This window comes from Carex rostrata, chromosome 18 (assembly GCF_964058835.1).
Source record: "Carex rostrata chromosome 18, lpCarRost1.2, whole genome shotgun sequence".
Taxonomy (NCBI): Eukaryota; Viridiplantae; Streptophyta; class Magnoliopsida; order Poales; family Cyperaceae; genus Carex; species Carex rostrata.
In genome coordinates this window covers 2,725,185-2,747,461 of record NC_135935.1, presented here as the reverse complement: position 1 = coordinate 2,747,461, position 22,277 = coordinate 2,725,185, and the positions used below count along the sequence as shown (strand labels likewise).

The following is a 22,277-nucleotide window of genomic DNA, read 5'->3' as shown; positions in this document are numbered from 1 at the left end:
CGAATAGATGATTATATCTTGTTACTGAGCAGCTGAAAAACTGGTCCCACCACTTAATATAATTTAGGAGGTCCCGAATTGCTGCTTGCGTGATCCTTCTGGAGGATATATTTTTTTGATGGTAGGTTGGCAATTGTCAGCCTACTGTTTTGCATTGATAAAAAATTAATTATAAATGTTCAAACACCTCCTACATATATTACATTACTCAATTAAATGAGATATTCTACTCTTGAAAAAATTAAGAAAACCGAGGGTTCATGCTTCTCTAAAACCCCTCACCCATTATCTATCCATGGTCTAACTTTCCTGATCGTTTCTTCTACGAGCAACCTAACTGTCTTTGTCTTTTGATTGAAAATTCTACTATTCCGCTCTCGCCACAACGACCATAATCTCGCTGCCCAAGCTGTTATCCACACCAACCTCAGTTCTTCCATTTGCATAGCTCCTACTGCATGAAATCCTATTCCCACTGAATCAAATCAAATCAAGAATTTGATTGGAATGAAATATATCATATAGATAACAAACTCATTGGACAACTAAAACCACAACTATAATTCTTATCGAAATAAAAAATGAAATTATAGGCTGTTTATTATTTTTTATATGGATCATGTACCAATTCAACATGATTTTAGGTAATTCAATTAGCTATTTGAAAAAAGAATTAATTTTAATCGGCATTTGATTGATAACTTAAGTCTTCTTAAATCACTCCAAATTTAATACATGATATATTCAAATGGTAATACATCTGTAGTTTTAATTGTAAATTTAAAAAATGTTCTGTTTAGAGAAAGAATGACTCGTGACCCTCCTTTCTTCAGTAAATTTCTATTGGCTCAGAGCTTTGAAAACTGTTTTTTTTTTTAATGTAAAACAATGTGTTGATCAATTGTTCTTGATATATATGTCTGAGTAGAACTAGGGCGTTCTTTAGTACACTAAGCTTTTTTGTGAATTCAACTCTAAAATCTATTGTATTGACTTCAAACGATGAGTCCGAATTATTGAAATCTATTTACCTTGCGAGTGATGCGTTTACATGCAAAAAAAATTAAACTTTCAAATCATTTTTGCATAGAGTCAAGTGTCAAAAAATGTTCAAAAAATAAATGAATTAAAATTAATTTATAAACCTTCTAATTTTAACCGTTTGACTTATACTAAATTAATTCAAATTTTTAATTTTATTTTTATGTAGACACATCACTCCTAAGGTAGATGATTTCATCAGTTCAGATTTGTTGTTTGGAACCAATCTGATAGGATTTAGAGTTGAGTTCACACTTAAGAACACCCTAGTTCTACTCTGTCTTATAAAAAAAAAACAATATAATTGTTTATCTTATCAAAAAATTGTGCTAGATATGGTTCTCAGTTTTTTTTTTTTTTTTGAATTATTGTAATATGGTCGTCAAATAAATTAGTTTTAGTTGTATATATTATTCCCGAATCTGAATAACTAACGGAGATTTAGGCCTTTTATTTTTCTTATCTCCATCTCATCCCGCACCAACCTTAATTAAATGAAATTTGCTTTTCAGCGAAGCTTCTTAACTATAACAGGTTTCTTGTGGAAATTAAGAATTACTTGTACATATTGTGCTTTGCATATGCTAACAAGAATGAAAATAACTGACTTGGAGCAATTCATAAGTCTTCTTTGAGTTGGTTTGATGGAATTAATACCCTTGTTTTACTTGAACCATACTACACATCAACCTTCAATTATTAATTTGCTGTTGGTCTTGGGCTTCTACTATTGTCACAATATTATCATTATCCGTGTTCTTGTTGTATGACATTTTGTGCCATCCTTTTGTTACCCAAAACTAAAATCTTGTGCCAAATTTTTTCCCTTATATAGAAAACCAAGAAGGCGTTTCCTAGAAATAAGTGTATGAAACAATGAATCATAAGAGAATATCAGAAGCAAAGGGAAGAGTCGACTTGAGACTTGTTCTGTTACTTGTGTTTTGTACAGAGCTTCATGCTGCCGTGCCATTTTTCCCGACCTACACCAACTCGGAAGACGGTACCTAAGGCCTATTATTTCTCATGATCTCATCTCCATCCTTATATATCCTTTGCAAATTCCTGTTTTTTATAATTAACTCATATTTCCTTTTATAATGCTTGGAAAACAGTTTATGCTATAAATAATCTATACTCTGCACTTGGTTCTCCGCCTCTATCTGGATGGACTACACTTGGAGGAGACCCCTGTTATGAACTCTGGCAAGGCGTTCAATGTACCAATAACAACATAACTGCCATGTACTATTACTTCACTAAATTAATGCCATATGAACAAACTATGATTGCCTTTTTTTTTTTTCACACATGCACACTTTTTCATAAACACAGAAACACACAGAGCAACATACTTTACTTACTACTGCATAAAATTCATTCCCTTTGAATCTAAAATGCAAGTAATCATGACATTAACAGTGCACTGAGTGGAGCAAACCTCGGAGGGGAGCTGCAGGATGATTCTTTGGCTAATTTTACCTCCATCTTAGTACTGTATGAATAATAATTTGTTTTCTCACTCTTCCAATTTCCAAATAACTAATTATTTTACCATAGTTTTTTTTTTTCTTTTGTTTTCTGGGCTAGGGATCTAAGCAACAACAGCATAGGTGGTGCCATACCGCAGAATTTGCCTCCAACATTACAAATATTGTACTATATTATTATCCTTTGTTTTAAATTCCTTAGAACAGCAAGTGTCTCTTTCAATAGGAACAATAATTTCTTCGTTTGTGACAGTTCTCTCTCAGGCAATCAATTTACCGGAAGCATTCCGAGTACTTTATCATACCTGACCTCTCTTTCTGACTTGCAAGCCCATGAGAGTTCCCAATTTTGCGTTTGTAGATTAATGTTACAGAGTAATATATTTGTTTCTTTGACAAATTGGTCACTTTGCGGAAATATTTTAAACGGAGAACTACCAGATGCTTTTCAATCACTGACCCAGCTTGGGAGCTTGTACTGTCCTTTTTCTTACATTTTTTTTTCAAAGGCAAACAAAAGCAAAAAAAATGAAAAAAAAAAACTAAATTAGTTGGTATCTTATTCTTGATTCTTTTGATTTTTTTTAGTCTATTGCTCTATTTTGATATATTTTTTAGCATTGAATTAATTAGTGAGTTTTCTGTATTTTTTTGAAATTCTACTGACACAGGAAACTCCCTGATAACAAATTGAGTGGCCATCTACCACCTTCCATCAGATACGTGAAATCTCTTACAACAATGTGAGCTATTTATGCTTTTCCATGTTACAAAACTCTATGCACAATATGCGTAATACACAATGCGTAAATTATGGACCCTCTTCAATTTTCAGGCACGTGCAAAATAATGAGCTGTCGGGAACCCTCGAAGTGTTGAAAAACCTTCCTTTAAAAGACTTGTACATTCTTCCAATAATTTCTTTCATTACCTGTTATATTATATTGCCTGTAAACCTTGGTGCTTAAGTAGAACAATTACACCACTGAACTCGATTGCAAACTAATAAATATTTGTAGGACAGCTTAACTGTTACTCTGATTTCAGCTAACAAGATATTACTTTCTTTTTCCCTTATTTGCATTTGCCAACCCAATTACTCATTTGTTTTCTACACTGACAGGAATATTGCAAATAATCAATTCTCAGGAATCGTGCCAGAAAACTTGCTTAATATTCCAAATTTCCAGTAAGAAAATACCCCTCTAAATTTTTAAACTTAGCTTCTATTAGGATTTCAAAAAAAAAAAAAATTAAAACTTAGAAAATAATAGTGCAATTCTTTTTTACTTCCAAGGTGTAACAAATAAGGGCAATTTTATGTATATTTTAACTAGACTGTAAAGATATAATTATTATCCTTCAATTGATATCATGACATTGGTGACTTACTTTTTGTTGCAGAAGTGAAGGTAACCAACTGAATGTAACCGTCTCTCCATCACCTGAACAGCCACCGGCCACCGATGGACCTGTGCAACAAAGTAGCCCTCCTTCACCTGTTTATAATCCACCCATTCACCACAAAATAAAAACCATCGATACAAAAGCAATAGCTTATGTCGTTGCTATAGGCAGCTCAATTATCATTGCAATTGCAATATTGCTAGTTAAAATTTGCATACCTACTTGGAAAGAAAAACAGAATGATTCCCTTAAGAGAGTGGAAGTGATAATGCATGAGAGAAGCAAAGAGCCTGATTCTTCCAACAATACAATACAAAGTATACTAAAAAACCAAGGTATAGGAATCTTCTGGTCATGGTTTTTTTATTGAGAATTTTATTATTTATTACTCTTTAACTTTTAAACTTTTCTTTACATATACTGTGAGCTGCAATTAATGGGACAAGCATGCTTTATTTTCATTTCAGAAGCTGGTGAAGAAGTTAGAGAACAAAAGGTTAATATGACAGATTTACAATCAATTTCAGCCGACAGAAAACAGCCAAATTTAGATGAATGTCGAAAAATTCAAAAGAGGTTGAGTAATACCTCTTCTGTCAAATCATTCTCAGTTGCAATCCTTCAACAATACACCAACAGTTTTAGTGAGGAAAACTTGATCAAAGAATGCAGCTTTGGCAAATTGTACCTTGCAGAGGATGAAGAGAGAATGGTAGTACAGTACATCACTATTTGCTAATTACAAAAGCCAAGTTATTAATTAATATATAAATCTTCTGATTCTATATATTGCTTTCAGCTATATACAGTTTTGAAGATCGAAGAAAGGAAATCAAAAATCCCAGTCGAAGATTTTTTGAGGTCGGTTGATGATGTCTCAAAGATAGATCATTGCAACATTCTTAAACTCGTAGGTTATTGTGCCGAGTACGGGCAGCGGCTGCTTGTTTATAGATATTTCAGCAAGACAACACTAAATGACATTATCTATTCTCAAGATCCTTCTAAGAGAATGATACTGCTCTCATGGATGTCTCGCATTCAAGTAGCTCTTCAAGCTGCCAATGCTTTAGAGTAAGTTTTGATTATTTTTGTGAATTCAATTTAAGTTTTTTTTATATGGAATCTCTTGGTTGTGTTTTTCTAAAAATACTACATTTTTTATTGTAACAACAAAATGTTGATATGAAGGTATCTCCATGAGGGTGACCAGAATCCAATTGTGCATCAGCAATTTGTGCCTTGCAATATTCTTCTAGATAATGACCTACGAGTTTGCATTTCTTGTTGTGGTCTGGCATCATCCCTTCCCTTTGTTTCAGAGCTTCAGGTAAGCCACAATTAAAGAAAGTTGTTCACAACTCGTGTACAAACAAGATACTCTGCTGTGCAGCAAGCAGTTACATAAAATCATAAATCGAAACATAATACAATTTATTCTGGTGGAGTTAATAATTAAACATTTGCCTAATGGTGAAGCAGTCATATTGTCCCCTTGCTTTGAGTTACAATGCCCCGGAAGTAAATGAATCAGAAAATTGGAGTGTTAAGAGTGATGTCTATAGTTTTGGTGTGGTACTGCTGGAACTTCTTACAGGGCGTGAACCATATGATAGGTTTGTAAACTATCTTCCTGATTTCTTACTACTGCAATATCACATACATTAGTACATTACTTGAATAATTATTACATTATTTACCTCATTAATTTGTTCAGCACTCGACCTAGAGCAGAGAGACATCTTGCAAGATGGGCTTCTTACCAACTTCATGACATTGATGCATTGGTGAAGATGGTCGACCCAGCTCTTGAAGGAAGGTTTCCAATCAGGTCACTGTCCCGAGTCGCAGATATCATCAGTCGTTGCATACAAGTAAAAAACAATTCCACAGCAAAACTGCAAAATTATTCAACTTAATTCTTAAAATGAATCTTAATTATGCTTTATGCAAAACTGCAGGAAGAGCCAGAATTCAGACCATCAATGAAAGAGATAGTCCAGGATCTGACTCGAGCTCTTAATGCTGATGATGGATTGAGCAGCATCTTTTAGAACATTCATATTTTGTTTGTATTTAACATGAAACATTCCACGATGAGCACATGAGGCGGGCCTCATTAAGTTCATTGTTTTATTTCTTGTACATACTATTCAGCTCAACTTCCGGATATTATTCAAGAAGAAAGTGTGCTTCTCTTTTGGAATAAAAAAAGTGCAACTCTCATTATAATTAAAAAAAAAAAAACCTAGTTCTTTGTTGATAGTTTAGATAATGTACACACAAAATACAATCAGACTGCCTAGCTACATCTATTTCAGGAATCCATATCCTCTGAGGTAACAGAATAGTTCTGTTTGGATCATGGCCGTCCAATTGGAATCCGGGCCAATCCAGTATTCCAGCCCGAGGTGAAACGCACGGGGACACTTTAACAGTCATGTGGATTTTGATTGGATGGTCCTGATCCAAACAGAAATATTCTGTTACCTTAGGTGATACGAATTCCTATTTCAGTTTATCTGAAATGATGTCAGACCTTGATATATAAAGCAAAGGACAGATTGGGAATCCACAATGACATGTAAACTGAAAGCAAGTATTGAAAATAATCATGAACCATGATTAGATATCAATCAGAACCAGTAACATGCATATATCAAGCAGAGCATCAAACCACAAAAGTCGTGTCCAATATATTTCAAAAAAATATAGATGCAAACTATACTTGCTAATTATGAACATCTCTGAACCAAACAGTAGACAAGCAACTCTGCTCTAAAGATTCAAAATTTCATAAAACATTAGGCAATACAATACACTTATTTTTTATGGTATTTTCTGGTGGTGGCCGTGGAGAATGCTAGTGTTGTGCCCATTGGATAGACTTGATGTTGATTCCAGCCTTAGCCATCTCATAGAGCGGGCTCATGTTGCGCAGTTTCTGCACTTGTCGTACAGTGAGCTCAACCGCTCTGTCTATCTCAGCCTCTGTGGTGAATCGTCCAATCCCAAATCGAATTGAGGTATGTGCCATATCCTCATCCACACCCAGAGCCCTGAGCACGTAAGACGGCTCCAAGCTGGCACTTGTACACGCACTTCCACTTGACACCGCTACCTCCTTCAACCCCATCAGGAGGCTTTCCCCTTCAACATATGCAAAAGATATATTCAGATTGCCTGGGTACCTGTGTTCCATGCTGCCGTTCACCACCACCTCATCCAGCCTTGATCGGATTCCATTCAGCAGCCTCTCCTGAAGACCTGTGACTCGCCGTGTTTCATATTCCATCTCCTTGGCCGCTATCTCGCATGCGGCTCCCATGCCAACTACTAGCGGAGTTGGCACTGTGCCGCTACGGATTCCCCGTTCCTGCCCACCCCCACTCATCTGCGGCTCCACACGCACACGCGGTCGTCGGCGCAGGTACAGCGCCCCAACACCTTTGGGACCATATATCTTGTGACCGCTCAGAGACATCAGAGCTATGCCCATTTTCTCAACATCAATGGGGATTTTCCCCAAGGCCTGTGCACCGTCTGTGTGAAACGGGACACCCTTCTCCCGGCAAATTCTCCCAATCTCCTCCAAGGGCTGCACAACACCAATCTCATTATTGACCGCCATGACGGAGACAAGACCAGTATCGGGACGGATCGCAGCCGCAAGCTGGTCCAGGTCAACAAGTCCATCGGACTTGACTGGTAGGTAAGTGATCTCAAAACCCTCCTGCTGAAGGTGGCGGCACGAGTCGAGTACGCATTTATGCTCCGTCTGGGTGGTCACGACATGCTTCTTCTTGTCACGGTAGAACCTCATGACGCCCTTGACGGAGATGTTGTTACACTCGGTGGCGCCAGAAGTGAAGAAGATCTCCTTTGGGTTGGCGCCAATCAAAGAGGCGACCTGGGCACGGGCTTTCTCGACCGCAGCCTCGGATTCCCAGCCGTAGAGGTGGGTACGAGAGTGGGGATTGCCATAGCGGGAGAGGTAGAAGGGGAGCATGGAGTCGAGAACGCGGGGGTCAACGGGAGTGGTTGCTTGCATGTCCATGTAAAGAGGGCGGCCGGATATGCGCACCCCCTTCATTCCAACGCTCTCGTCTTCATCGTCCCTGACAGGTGGGGAGGGGGATGGGGATGGGGCTGCGGCTGCGGCGGATGAGTATAGGCGCTGGTACTGGTTCTGGTAGAGGATCGGAAGGCGGCGGAGCAGATTGCGAGCCATGAGTTTGGCTTGCGAGAGAAAGGAGGGTGAGTTAATTTGTGGGATTGGCCTAGGGTTTCTCTGTTTTCCTTCCTGATTTCTGGGAAGCGATTAAAGGAGCCTGGATTACTGGTTCGTTATAAAAAATTAGGAAATTCAGGTCGTGTATGACTTGATTGGATGAGATTTTTGTGGGGGTCGGACCGGTCGGTTAAAACTTAAAAGAGATGATGAGAGACGGTAAGCCAGGACTGATCTCTTAAAATTAACATCACCTAAGGTACCACATATATTGCGTTTAGATCAGGACCGCCCAATCTGTTTAAGCACGATGATTAAAGAGGCTTTGCGCGTTCCACCTAGGACCAGATTGATCCGGATTATGATCGAACGATCCATATATAAACACAAAATTTGAGTTACCTCAGAGATCCGGACTGTGAACTTGGGAGTTGGGACTTCACTTGGGACAAGATAAGAACGAGGCTACAGAGCTAACAGCGAAAGAAAGGATGGGTAAAGGCGGTAGCTGGATTCTTCACGGAATGCTGCCGTTTGATAAATAAAACCGTCCATCGATCGCCTCTATGACTCGTCGTTTTCTTTATTCTGAGACGCATTGTCTTTTTTGATGGTTTTTTTTTTTTTTTTGTCGGTTTTCGCTTTTGATGAAAAGTTGAGAACTGAGAATGTCAATAATCAAAGAGAAAATATACAAATCATCACATGTCAAAGATTTTAGTTTTAATGGATCCTAAATTCCTAATAGATAGAATTAAATATGAAATTATTTTCAAATATGTATATTAAGAAATTTTAATTGGTTGCAGTTTTTAAAATATGTATGATTTCAACTTTTATTTCGATATGCATCGAAACAAAAAAAATTGTTATATTTTTTTCGTTTCTTAACACTTGAGGGCTATCGAATAATATTAAATACATACAATTTTTTTAGGAATATGAAATTAACACCGTTGACATTAAAGTTAACAGAAAATATTCAATATTATTCATTTAAGCATAAATGAGAAAATTGACACATTATCATCGAAATTCTCATAATTAAATATTTTAGCAACTATCTCAAGAGAAAGAATCCAATGTGAATAATTGTTTATCCTAAATGATCTTAACTTTTAATTAAGGTTTAATTGACAAAGTAAAATGTTTGATGTATTTTATATCATCACAATAACATACATATAGAAAAAAAAAATCCCAATATACCAAATAGTTACACAATTTTCAATTATTGCTGAAATTGATAATTAAAATATGAAATGTGTTCGATATCTCATTATTTAATTTCTTTCCATAATCAAGATGAAAAAACATATCACGCAATATTTTATTTAAATTTAATTACTAAAAATTAAAAGTTAAAAATATAAATTAGTAGACAATTCTTTTTTTATATAGACAATCTAATTAGTAAATTTTGTTTAATTTGAATATTTTTAAGAATCATAAAAGTTGTTGATTTAGACAATTAAAAACGTTAATTATTCGATGAACAGTAAAATAATCATTTACATTTAGTGTGTTTTATAATTAATATAAAATATGTGTAATTGGATCTTATGAATATTAATGATAAAAAATATGTATATATAATTATTATTTTTAATGATAAAAAGTTTTTCATAGCATAATGGCGCCAGTTTTTGGAATATAAAATAGTGTATACTTTTTTCATTTAACATCAACTTTTTCATCCAACTTATCTTAAGATTCTTAACGGTTTGTCAAGGACAAAGACATTTTTTATGATGTGTTTTCAGAATTCATGGTCTAGATATATAGGAGACGAGAGGGAGAGGACAGGACAGGTAATCATTTTTTTTGGTATGATGAGTTTTGACTTTTGAAGCACGTCCTTAAAAGCTAATTAAAGTATTGTTAATTCCTTCAAAGACAATTAAGACATACTAGAAGTCTAGAACTTGCACCGCGAATTCAACCAAACTAGATAATTCTTAAAAAACTTCTCTTCATTTATGTATCGTAAGCATTGATTAAGTGAGCTTGTCTAACTTTCTAATTAAATGCAATTATATTAAGAGATTATGTTTAACATTATACTAGCGTAATCGTTTTCATATTTACTTACCTGGCAATTATTGGTTTGATATTTTTGTTGGAATTTCGGGTAGGTTATAGTGCAACAATTCGAAACAGTTCAAGATTTGTTCACTACCCGAAAACCAGAATCCAAGTATAAAACTAATTATAGGATTAAAACAGATTTTACCACTAGACGCACAGCGGAAACTTCAAGTCTAGTCTAGCGGTAGCCTTCTTCTCCTTTCGTTCCGTGTCAGATTCACGTAACAGTCCAGCAGTCACGCCTCTATCAGTATCCACACGAACAGAGCCAGAATCAACAATCAGTCGATATGCTAGTATCGATCTGAAAGCCCCGTCTTTTTCTCTTTCTTTCTCTCTTCAGTTTTCTGATATCTGTGGAACAGAATTTCTGGAACCACCAAAAACCAAATTGCTGGATGTATATTTATAATACTTATGCATCCATTCATTCGCACCATCTGGTTGCATCTCTTCAGAAAACGTGATCTGATCTGAGATCAGATCAGATCAAGAATTTGGGCCTAGCCCAATAAGACTTAATATATTAATTCAGCCCATATTATTTGGCATGTAGAACACTTCTTACAATTTTGAGTATGTTTGATTACAAAATAAGAATAGTCAGAATAGTCAAATTAAAAATAGTTATTGTTTGTCTTATTATAATAGTCAAATCTCAAAACTTTTAGAAATAACATATTCTAATAAGACAAAACGTTTTAATTCACTATTCTAGCTATTCCAAAAATAGCCTATTGCTTGATATTCGCAAATCTAATACAAATTTGAGATTTAGTTTTTGATATTTGGTATAGAGTTTAGTATTTTATGTTCCATATTCTGAATTAGAGACCATTTACATTACATGTAAATAATTTTCTTATTTAATGTAAAATTTCAACATTACATGTATAATTTTATACATTAATTATACATGTGCACTGGAGTATTTATACATATGAAGTTAACTATTTTTGTTAGAGGAAAGTTGACGTGGAAACGATTGGAAAAAGTTGATACGGAAATACAAGGTCTCTATTACTTCATTAGATGAAGATTGACTCAGGAATGAATGGAGGACTGAAAAAAAGAATGATCATATCATGTTACGCATACATGTATTATTTATTAAAATAAGTTAAGAGTATAATTACTAGTATAAAAAGAAGTTAGTGGGTTCGAGAATCCATAGGGAAGTTTCAATTTTTCTTTAAGTAAAAATAAACAAAACAGGTTTTTAATGTGCTGGATATTTGAAAAGTAGTTCCACAGAAACAGTGTTACAGTGGAGGATGGAGTTACTTTTCGTAAAATTGAAAATACTTACCCGTACTCAATATCTTCCATTCTTTACTATATTATTGTTTTTCGAAAATCCAACACATTGAGTGTTTGTTTCGTTTAAATGAAGTTGTTTATTTCTATTTTTTTTTCAAAAAGAGTCAGAAGTTTCTGATGATAATTTAATTTCAGAGAGTTAAAATACTGATTCGGAAAGATCCTGAAGGATTGAACAGATGCGAGTCGAGATGAAGTTCAGATCTCCTAAAGTAACTTGATTTTCGAGTTTAGATCCGGACCGTCAAATTAAAGGGGCCCATGCGCTCGGACTGAATTGATCTAGAGTCGAATCGAATGGTCCGGATCTAAACCTAAAAATTGGATTACTTTAGGGGATCCTGACCATGTCGAGATGCATAGCTAGGACTGGCAAAAAAGCTCGTAACTCGTGAATCGCTCGTGACTTGCCTCTAGCTCGCTCGCTAACAGCTCATTCCATAGTGGACCGAGTTGTTAACGAACTAGCTCGGTCCAGGCTCGGACCGAAATAAACAAGCTGAGCTAGAGGTCAGCTCGAACCGGGCCAACTCGGTCCATAACGAGCTATACTGTATAGCCCCGCCCCCGTATAAATTTTGTGTGGATTTATAATATTTCGTTGTATGAATTTAATTGTGAATTAGCTTGGCCGTTGATATATATTAGTTGTGTGAAGTTATGTATGAATTCCGGCCATTTTTATTAATATCCTTAAAAAAAAACTTAATTTTAAAAATAACCCTACATTTAATTTTTTATTAAAAATGCCCCAACCGTCAGGCCCACGGACGGCCCAAAACACAAGCGGACTGCCCGTGGCTGGGGCGCTCCATACCAACTAGCGGAGCGCCCGTGGCTGGGACGCCCCATGGTCTTTTTTTTTTTTTTTTAGATATCTTAGTATTTTGATTTGAATAATTTTGTGAAAAAAAAGTTTTCTTATTTAGAGTGTATGCCAAAAAATAAAATATTTGATATATTTACGAAGTGATGTCGTAAATTTTTATAACTTTGATTATTTTTATTTTTATTTTTTTTGGTGAACTTTGATTTTATTTGTCAGTTGGATATCACAAGTCTAAATATAACACTAATAAGGACTTGGCCTTTATTATGGTTTTTATAATATATGTATAATATACACATATACACATACACACATATACATATACTGGTATTTTGATTTAAATAATTTTGTGAAGAAAAAGTTTTCTTGTTTAGAGTGTATGCCAAAAAATAAAACATTTGGATATATTTATGAAGTGATGTCGTAAATTCATATAATATGCAATAATTTTTTTTTACGAAATTGATTTTCAGTGGTTCGTATAAAAGTTATACAGATTCAATTAATTTTATGTATAAATATTTTCTTATAATTTTGAACGAAAATTTTAACTGAGAATTTTTATTTTTTATTATGTATGCACATATATGTTGATGAATGTCATTTGGAGATGCAATATGTTGGAGATCTTTAACCAAGAGACATCATGTCATGGATCACATGCATACTCTTTTTTTGATATGTTGGATCTAATACGTCTTAGTTTGTATGAAATTTCGGTCCAAACTAGATCATAACCAAGCATTTTGGCAATTTGAGCCCAATTTTGGGCCAAAGCTTGATCATGTGGTTACTAAGTGGTAAGGATATAACTTTTATACAAACATTGTATTGGATCTTAAGGAGTATATGTTATGTTTTATTACATGAGATTGCATGTACAAAAGGCTTTGTGTATATATATGTTGCATGAATTGTAATCTTCTACCTTTTTTTGTTACTAACTAATATCAAATTATAATTGTAGTATGGACCAAAGCAAAAGTGTATGTGTATATGTATACTAATATTATTTGTTAGTTGAATATCACAAGTCTAAATATAACACTAATTAAGGACTTGGCCTTTATTCAAAATAGTAGTTTAGAGCTACTAAAATAATATGTGTATATATGTAGCTTTGTATATGTATATGTATATATGTATATGTATATGTATATGTATATATGTATATGTATGTGTATATATATGTGTGTGTATGTGTATGTGTATGTGTATATGTGTATGTATATGTCTATGTATATGTGTATATGTGTATATGTGTATGTGTATGTGTATGTGTATGTGTATGTGTATGTGTATGTGTATGTTATACATATATTATAAAAACCATAATAAAGGCCAAGTACTTATTAGTGTTATATTTAGACTTGTGATATCCAACTGACAAATAAAATCAAAGTTCATAAAAAAAAAAATCAAAGTTATAAAAATTTACGACATCACTTCGTAAATATATCAAATATTTTATTTTTTGGCATACACTCTAAATAAGAAAACTTTTTTTTCACAAAATTATTCAAATCAAAATACTAAGATCTCTATAAAAAAAAAAAAAAAAAGGCCATGGGGCGCCCCAGCCACGGGTGCTCCGCTAGTTGGTATGGAGCGCCCCAGCCACGGGCGGTCCGCTTGTGTTTTGGGCCGCCCGTGGGCCTGGCAGTTGGGGCATTTTTAATAAAAAAATTAAATGTAGGGTTATTTTTTAAATTAATTTTTTTTAAGGATATTAATAAAAATGGCCGTATGAATTCTATTATATTTTATGGCTTTGATTATTTAAATAATTAATGAGTTTTCTTATTTTATATTTTTAAATAATTATAATAGCAATCCAATAAATTACAGCGAACCAGCTCGTCAGCTCACGAACTAACTTAGGCTGGCTTGTCACAAGTTCAAGTTGGACTTTTGGCTCGGATGACTTAGGTCCAGCTCGCTCGGTTCAGATTCGGGCCAGAATTAACAAGCCGAGCTAAGGCCCAGCTCGTTGACAGACAGGACATAGCTGCACCGGCCCATTAGGCTCAAAAACAGTTAAAGTCAACAAGTGAAGTAAAAAGTAGGGCCGGCTGCTATAAAAATTCGTAAAGAACAACTCGAGTTCGATTCACTCAACATTTCTTTTCTTTTTTTTTTAAATTCGAACTTGAATTTCAAAGTATATTTATTGGTTAATTTCGAGTTCGATTCGAGTAAATTTTAATATGTCATGACAAAGTTTAAAGTTAAAAATAATTATAATTTTTCCAACTTTTATTATAAAATTAACAAAATATTAATAAGTAAATAAATATAATTTGAAATAGAATGAATATTAGTTATTTGGAAGCTGATAACAATACCCGCGCTAAGTACCCGCACTGTATCCAGAGGGAGACCACCGAAAATTAAATGTGGAAAAATAACTTTTTGTGGGAATCGCAAAAACTCCACAATTTAATTTTTTTTTCCTAAAGTATTGATATCTATGTACGGAAATATTTATACCTAAGTAAGGAAGTATTTATAGCTATGAGGTGAACAATTATTTATTGTGCGGGTACTGTAGCGCGAAGTTAATAGTACCCACAACACTGTACCCGCGAGAGGACCACCGAAAATTAAATACAAAAAGATAACTTCCTGCAGGGACTGCAAAATCTCTACAATTTTAATTTTTTCCATATTATTAATACCTACGTAATTATTAGACATACTTTCAGACTCGTCGTCGCACAAGTATTTATACCTACACTTGCAAGTATTTTTTATATATGACATTGAACGTATTAATATCTAAGTATTGAAAGTATTTATCCTTATACATTGAAGTATTTATATATGTGAGGTCAACTATTTTTGTTAGAGAGAAGCTAACGTAGGGATAATTGGGAAACTCGAAAAAGAATAATCATAGCAAGTCACGCATCAAAGTATTAATATTTTTTTAGTTGTTAATATCTTATCTTCTAAGTATTTATAACTACGAAGGTATACATATTTAAGTATTTTTTACATATGAAAGTATTAATATCTAAGTACTGAAAGTATTTATATTTATGCATTGAAGAATTTATTTCTATGAAGTCAATTATTTTTGTTAGAGAAAGGTTGACGCGAGAACGAGTGCGAAGATTATAAAAAAAAACTATATAATTAGTGGGGACTATAGATAAATGATGTTGCTGGGAATTTAGAATAATAATTAGTTGAAACTATATAATTAGTGGAGATCATAATACATTATTCGTCTAAGTGCGGATACTGTAGCGCAGGTACTAAAATAATTATTCTAATTATTTTAAATATTAATTAGTTAAAAATATTATGAAAATAAAAAATAAATAAATTTTGATTATTCGGGATCGATTTAGCTCAAATTCAATATACGGAATTATGGATTGGGCTTAATTTATAATTGAATTAAGCTTGAGCTACAAAAGCTCTCTCGGCTCCTTTGCAGACGGTAATAAAAAGGTTTCTTTACTCTTCCGCACTTTCCCCTCGGGAGATTTTTTGATGTGCAATTGTGGGGGAGGCGCTTAGCTCTAATGGCTCAATTCCCACGACGATCTGAAGACTGAAGTTAGTTCTCTCTGTCTGTTGCCATTTATCATTTGCGTCTTATTTCGCTTCCGATTGGATGACCCTTGCAAACTAGATGTTTTTTTAAAAGTAATAAATAGGATCTTAGTTACCTCAACAAGCATTCAGAACCTTCATTTTATTATTAATTATTTTCTAATTACAGGAAATTATAATAGTCTGTATTTGTCCTGCAGAATAATTTTGATTCTCCATCAAATTGTATATTTTTCGTTTCTTAGTTTCCCATGGGTTTCTGGACGGTTTTTTATCATGTCAATTGTTCTGGCATTCTTAATGCATTTGAATGTCTGAAAGATGTTAGACCATGCTATCTTCTGACATTAAGTGAAAAAGAAAAAAAGAAAAAGTTTTTTTTTTTTTTTTTTTTTCCTGTTGTGTTAATGGAACAAGTGTACAGCAAACTTCTCTGGGAAAGACATTGATAAAAACAAACAAACAAAATCATAGTTTCAAAGTCATTCGCGATAAATACTTGACATGTCTAAGTACATGGTGTCAGTCAACAAGGAATGCTGCTATTGATATTATTAAGTAGAACATATTCTCCTAAATACCTGATATCCTGGTTGAAAGTGTTTAACTATAAAAAAAAATAAGAATTTGATATAATGATTGCCGTAGGTACTTAGGTTGGGGCTACAATGTCAGAGTTGTGCTCTCCAAAAATGTGGTTGAGAAACATGGCCAGTCTGACTCCTCCCTGTGCTATTCTCTTTGCCACTATAGGAAACCTTGATTCGAAATATTCCTCTGTTTTCCAATCAAATCCAAATGCAAATTTATGTACATATTCTACATTAGATCAGATTGTAATTTCTAATATTTTATTTCAACTGTATATTCATATATAGGAAGGTGAAAGAGGCAGGCTTACCAGAAAGAGTATCACTATCATGGATTCCATCATAGCCCCACTTGCATGCTAAATTTATACTCTCTGTTGCATATCTGTTATATAAACATTTCAAGATCAATTGTTCCTTTACCTCGAAGAATATATTTACTGAATGTCAATTTTGTCCATTTTTTATTCTTTTAGTTAAGCAAACTGCAAATTACCTTGTTGGGCAAGAGAGGAGATCATTACAGTTGCGCCAAGTAGAAACATCATCTGACCATGCTCCCTGGCCGATTTCAAAGACAATTAATAGAATGCTTAGATCTAAATGTGGGTACTAAATTTTGAGCTGATAAAATTTAGTGGAATCAACTTTTCAACTTACAGCAGTGTAATTGTTTACAAGTTCCTTCTGGAAGATATCTACATCATTGTCATAATAGTCCTTCAGAGCTGTCAGTATTATCTCTCTGTCCCACACCTTCAATTTCATTAATTTGATTTTCAGTACACACTAGATATTCAGAGTTTCTGACTGCTTGAGAGATAAGTCTTCTGAGAATCACATTAAAAAAAGTGATTGCGAGAAACATACATGATGTAAGTTTGACTTGTGCCGGTACCAATGCAACTGTATGGTGTTGCCGCCTTCGTCGCTTGTAAACCCAACATGCATCGGCTGTATTCAGATCAAGTCAAAATTTTAGCAAATGAAGAAAGAAAATACTGTCGAGAATTCATCATTTATATGTTTACTTTTACCTGATGAACATCTCCCATGAAATGGGACAAGAATAGCAAGGCTTCGGTCAAATTGTCTGCACGGTTAATACAACTGATATTGTCAGTCAGTCAGTAAAATATCTAAATGCCTCTTACTTTGACAGTTCTAATTATAGAAAATTTAATCGCGTTTATGGAAAAATATGACAGATGAGGTTCATACATCTGCGATCAGAAGTCCCATGCTTGTAATGTAGAAGCTGAGATGTGAAATTGCTTATTGCACCGGCCACACACATGTCCTTTTGTCCCTTTGGATCATGGCAGTCCCCTATTATAATCAAAAGTGAGATTTCAAATAAATTTCATCTTTATGCTCTATATTATATTTAGAACATAGTATAAGAATAATTGGAGTTCTTTTGTTTTACAACTTGACTGTTAAACAACAATGAGATTATGGAGTGGAATAAGGCTGGTACTGGTACATGCAGGGTATAAGACCATATGTCAGAACCAGCTCAAGGCCATAAAAATGAAACAAAAATGTAATTTGTGTAAGGATGTACTACTCCGAATCTCCAATATTTCATTTGAGGCTACCCCCCTCGGCCCTCCCCCAACAAAATGTTTGCATATATCTCCACAAATAAGGTATTTGTTACCCAAACAACGTAATGTAGGTTTTAAGCTTGAATTAGGTTTCATGTATAAATCAGGTCAATTACTTGACATGCCTGTAGCGTTGCTCCAATAAATGTAATCATAATTAATACAGTTAACACTTAAGAATGAACAATAGTATTACTCGAGTAGACAAAGGAACACGCTTTGTCAGGGGTGTCGATGAAGTGGAGGGGGCTGGTCCACCTGTACTTGTACCAGTGCCTTATCTGATCGGCCCACACACACAGTGCTGACAGATCGCCTTTTGCATAATCTGGCAATAGATTTCTCACTGCCTCATCAGCAACTGGCTCCAGTAAATCCTGCAGTATGCATGATATTATTGCAGAAATAACTTTTTTTTTTTTTTTTTTTTAATTGTATAATGTCAGATAAAATCGACAGGGACCTCTACCAAGACATCAAATCTAAATAAAAGTGGAAGCCCATTTTGTACGTTTTTTTTTGGTTTCTTTTAAGTTGTCTGGACAATCTTTTATTTTTGTTTTGTATCTTGCATTTGAATTTAATACATTTGTGTAAGAATTTAAATGCCTTTCCCTAATTTTGTTAGTTGTTTGTCATGTATAATTTGTATCAGGAACTTGTTCTTGTTTTATCCGTGTTGGTTATCCATTAATGTTGTCCTTCTAAACCCCATTTGCAAAGCTTCTTTTTGTATCTTCTTTTAAATTTAGACAAATTTTAGTAAATGAACATAAAAGAGAGAGAGAAAAAAAGCATCCTGCCCTTTTTATATAAAAAAAAAAGAAAAAGAAAAAATATCCCTCAAATCTACCTGCGCAATTTTACAAGTCATCATGTGGCCCTCCTTGCTCCAGCAAAATGCCGAGGGGGTTAAAACTAGAACCAGGCCAACAACTAGCAGAAGACCTTTCATCTCCCTCTCTCTCAGCAGAAGTATACCAGAAACCAGAGGCAGAGCTAGTTGGCTTCTTTCAAATATTCCTCTACAGAATGCCACGTTAAATTGAACAAGGTTTCTTTACATTAAATCAAGGAGGTCGTTGAGTGCAAGTATCAAATTGATAAATCTGTATCTACCGTCCCTTGTTCAGCATTCTATCCACATATCCAATACTTTCATGTGCATTGCTTAGCTTCGACAACGATTAAAAAATGATGGTGAAAGGCGCATATATAGTAATATTCCTGATGCCACAAGCATCATATAAAATGAAAAACACGCAACCTCTTCTATTCTCCACCAAAAGAGGATTGGTTTTGTCTATTCGATAGAGGAAATCAGGCCTTGGCCCGGCTTTCTTTTATTGGAATTTTATTTTTTTTTGGATTAAAATTGGCAGTTTAACTACCTTTGGCTTGAACTTGAATTGAGAAACCTAATCCCAACCACGAAATTCCAAAACCCTTAATTTATGGTACTTCTTTCATACACTAGTATTTTGCCCGTAGCAAACAAAATTCAAATAGGAAATACAAAAAATAGAAGCAAATCAGATCAAATATTTTCATCTTTAATAATATTTATCATTTTATAATTTATCTTTATTCAACAATGAAATGAACTATTTTGTCTTTAGCTCTCCGTTAAATAGGAAGTAGTCATAAAGAGCAAACATGTTAATTACTTTCTTATTTTTTTTGTAATCAATAACATAAAAAGAAAGAAAGAAATGTTATCAATTAATTGCTTTTATGACAATATTGATATAAATAAATTGTAAGAAGAAAATCAGTGTAGCGAGTATTCAGATAACTAAATACAAAGTTCAACACAATAAATACTAAGACATTGCCATATAAAATCACAATTGCGGAATTTTTTATTTTAATCGTTTAAAATCCAACAAACTAAATCACATCCATTGACAAATCATGACATCTATGTGCTTAATATAAGAGGAGAGAGATGCAGCTTTTTATTTTTCTATTAAATGGTAATACATTCATTTCCACATTCCTAATTTTTTTTTAGTAAATATATGGAGAAGGTTTTCAAATGACATATTCATAACTTGTTTAAATGAACATTTGAATGTATGGCTTTTGGAATATCGCCAAAGCACTGTTTCATTTTATATAGCAGCTACCTGCAATTGGTGTACAACATGGAATCTGAAAAATAAAACCATATGCATTTATATACTTCACATTTCCATTGGAACCAGCACAAATCAATTGGCTCGTTATGACTCAACATTTTCCCTAATTGTGATGCATGTTTCGCATCAATAATCATCAGGTGGGATCAATCGCTTATAATATATGCAAACTTTTCATTGCAAGTGTTAGAAATCCAGTAAGGTTAGTAGGTTTATCTTAAGCTTCGTCTTGACATGCTTTCTATAGTAAGGTCCTTGTCGCTTTAATTAGTTTGTCTAACATTAATTGGATGACATTTGTTATGGGTGGTTATTATTTCTTCTTTGTAAGAGCTGCTAGCTCTCAATCCTTATATTATATATGTACATTTTTGTGAACGAGTTTTTACATTAATACAAGGAAGGTATAAACACCCGTAACAAATGGCATCGAATTAATGTTTTAGTTTTCCTGCCTATGCAATAAGTCTGTTCCAGGCACTATTAGGTGTGTTAGACTTTGTCAAAGGGGATAAAAATTAAATAGAAACAACTATGAAGCAGAGTATGAGTCTGATGGGATAAAATTACATATGGCCAGTTAATTGGCCACACACTGTCCAACCTTTCCTTTGTGCTAAATGCGGTTTCCGAAGAGGGTTATCGTCGGTAATTAATTTTTCATTTATGTGGAACCAATTCAGCTGTGATTGTACTTTGAAGTTTAAGCAAATCAGATTTACGTACATGGACCCAATTTAGCTCATCTCTGGCTAGAATGCAGTGGTAAGGCGCCTTTTCCCCTCCCCTACTTCTCATTCCCTCAATTCACATTTTATGCAGCACAAGTAATATCCTTGGCACTATCACAAAATAATCTCACCGTCACATGTATTAGAAGAGGCAGAAAAAAAAATGCGAAACAATTAACCATAGGTACACATAATATTACGGCCTTTTCTGCTAACAAGTACTAGTCTTTTCAAACTAAAGACATACATTTATTGGTATGCATGCAGTAGAATTTTGCATGTATAATATAATGTCATATGTCAGCATTAGTAAGGAAATCAACGCAGGTCTGGCAGTTGCAGTCCGAGAAACGGCACATCTTGCAACCGAAGCAAACACATTTTGTGCAGCCACTACAGATGCTATCTTGGTGACATCCCCTTGCCCGTCTCTTACTTCCCCTCTCTTCTTTGTCAGCACAGGTGATTCTGGTAACAAGTGAAGCAGTCATAAAAAATAAATTCATCTAATGGAAAATTAGGACCTTGTAAATAGACCTTTTCTCTTATATCAATACATTTATTGGTGGTGTAATTCATCGCTAACCATAAAAAAAAAAATCATATAATGGCACTGTACAATAAAAAGAAAACAAATTGAAGGTGCGATGACAACCATAAGCATTTTCATCTGCTAGTAGTGGAGGGTTAAATGAAACATGTACGTAGGCATTAATCTTGCCTAGCTAATTGATAACCAATACTACTATCTATCTGTTTGGAAAGTGTGAGTTACTTTTAAACTTTATCAAAAGAGTATATGCTCCTGTTAAATCATTTTCTTGTTGATCCTACTATAAAGAAAAATATAAATAAAATACACATACATGCCATTCAGGTAGCGAGAGCATTCCCAGTTACCATCAATCTCTGCATCATGATACTCTCTGTATTGCTTTTCTGTACCCACCACAAACCGGCGTCTTTTGCTGCACTTGTTACACTTCACAAACTCATCTCTATGTACTTTCCGTTTGGAAGGACGAGCCTTTAAATTTACATTACTGTATCTCAACAGAACTGTTCTTGACAAAGGAACCTTTTCGCTTCCTATAGTGACCCATATATTATTTCTCCATCTTCCTGGTGATTCCTTCAGCGAATGTTTCTCAAATTCAGTTGGTTTCAAGACTGAAAAAAGGAAGAGATATTGAAAGCAAGTTACAGTCCAACTGATAACACGCAGACATTATAAG

The 22,277-nt window shown here is 34.2% G+C and overlaps 3 protein-coding genes and 2 long non-coding RNA genes across 8 annotated transcripts; 2 read left to right on the top strand and 3 right to left on the bottom strand.

The window, feature by feature from the left end:
* Nucleotides 1-1,582: 1,582 nt before the first annotated feature.
* On the top strand, nt 1,583-6,129 carry LOC144569170 (protein STRUBBELIG-RECEPTOR FAMILY 3-like). Of its 3 annotated transcripts, XM_078319382.1 has the most exons (15): nt 1,770-2,044; nt 2,157-2,286; nt 2,464-2,538; nt 2,632-2,697; nt 2,785-3,006; nt 3,203-3,274; nt 3,367-3,432; nt 3,655-3,720; nt 3,936-4,273; nt 4,406-4,650; nt 4,738-5,012; nt 5,130-5,268; nt 5,418-5,554; nt 5,656-5,812; nt 5,900-6,129. In XM_078319382.1, the coding sequence occupies exons 1-15, from the start codon at nt 1,918-1,920 to the stop codon at nt 5,990-5,992; spliced, it is 2,208 nt and encodes a 735-aa protein (XP_078175508.1). In that variant the 5' UTR covers nt 1,770-1,917; the 3' UTR covers nt 5,993-6,129. The 3 variants fall into 3 exon arrangements, with proteins under 3 accessions (XP_078175506.1, XP_078175505.1, XP_078175508.1); XM_078319380.1 differs by having other exon boundaries at nt 1,583-2,044; nt 2,632-3,006; nt 5,421-5,554; XM_078319379.1 differs by having other exon boundaries at nt 1,583-2,044; nt 2,632-3,006.
* LOC144569172 (uncharacterized) lies at nt 3,336-4,666 on the bottom strand. Its single transcript, XR_013515990.1, has 3 exons — nt 4,527-4,666; nt 3,924-4,030; nt 3,336-3,462 (listed from the first exon to the last, which is right to left on the bottom strand). It is a non-coding gene; the product is annotated as an uncharacterized LOC144569172 (long non-coding RNA).
* Nucleotides 6,130-6,540: 411 nt separating the features above from the next.
* NFS1 (nitrogen fixation S (NIFS)-like 1) lies at nt 6,541-8,345 on the bottom strand. Its single transcript, XM_078319383.1, has one exon. It carries the CDS (start codon nt 8,167-8,169, stop codon nt 6,802-6,804), a length of 1,368 nt encoding a protein of 455 aa, XP_078175509.1. The 5' UTR covers nt 8,170-8,345; the 3' UTR covers nt 6,541-6,801.
* Nucleotides 8,346-15,867: 7,522 nt separating this feature from the next.
* Nucleotides 15,868-19,006, top strand: LOC144569528 (uncharacterized). The gene is made up of 4 exons (XR_013516082.1): nt 15,868-15,973; nt 17,037-17,165; nt 17,769-17,904; nt 18,617-19,006. It is a non-coding gene; the product is annotated as an uncharacterized LOC144569528 (long non-coding RNA).
* Nucleotides 16,441-19,305, bottom strand: BFN1 (bifunctional nuclease i). 2 transcript variants are annotated; one of them, XM_078319910.1, is made up of 9 exons: nt 19,024-19,305; nt 18,367-18,547; nt 17,782-17,889; nt 17,598-17,653; nt 17,431-17,514; nt 17,221-17,316; nt 17,057-17,121; nt 16,872-16,945; nt 16,441-16,747 (listed from the first exon to the last, which is right to left on the bottom strand). In XM_078319910.1, exons 1-9 carry the CDS (start codon nt 19,123-19,125, stop codon nt 16,623-16,625), a joined length of 891 nt encoding a protein of 296 aa, XP_078176036.1. In that variant the 5' UTR covers nt 19,126-19,305; the 3' UTR covers nt 16,441-16,622. The 2 variants fall into 2 exon arrangements, with proteins under 2 accessions (XP_078176036.1, XP_078176035.1); XM_078319909.1 differs by having other exon boundaries at nt 17,057-17,124; nt 19,024-19,304.
* Nucleotides 19,306-22,277: the final 2,972 nt, after the last annotated feature.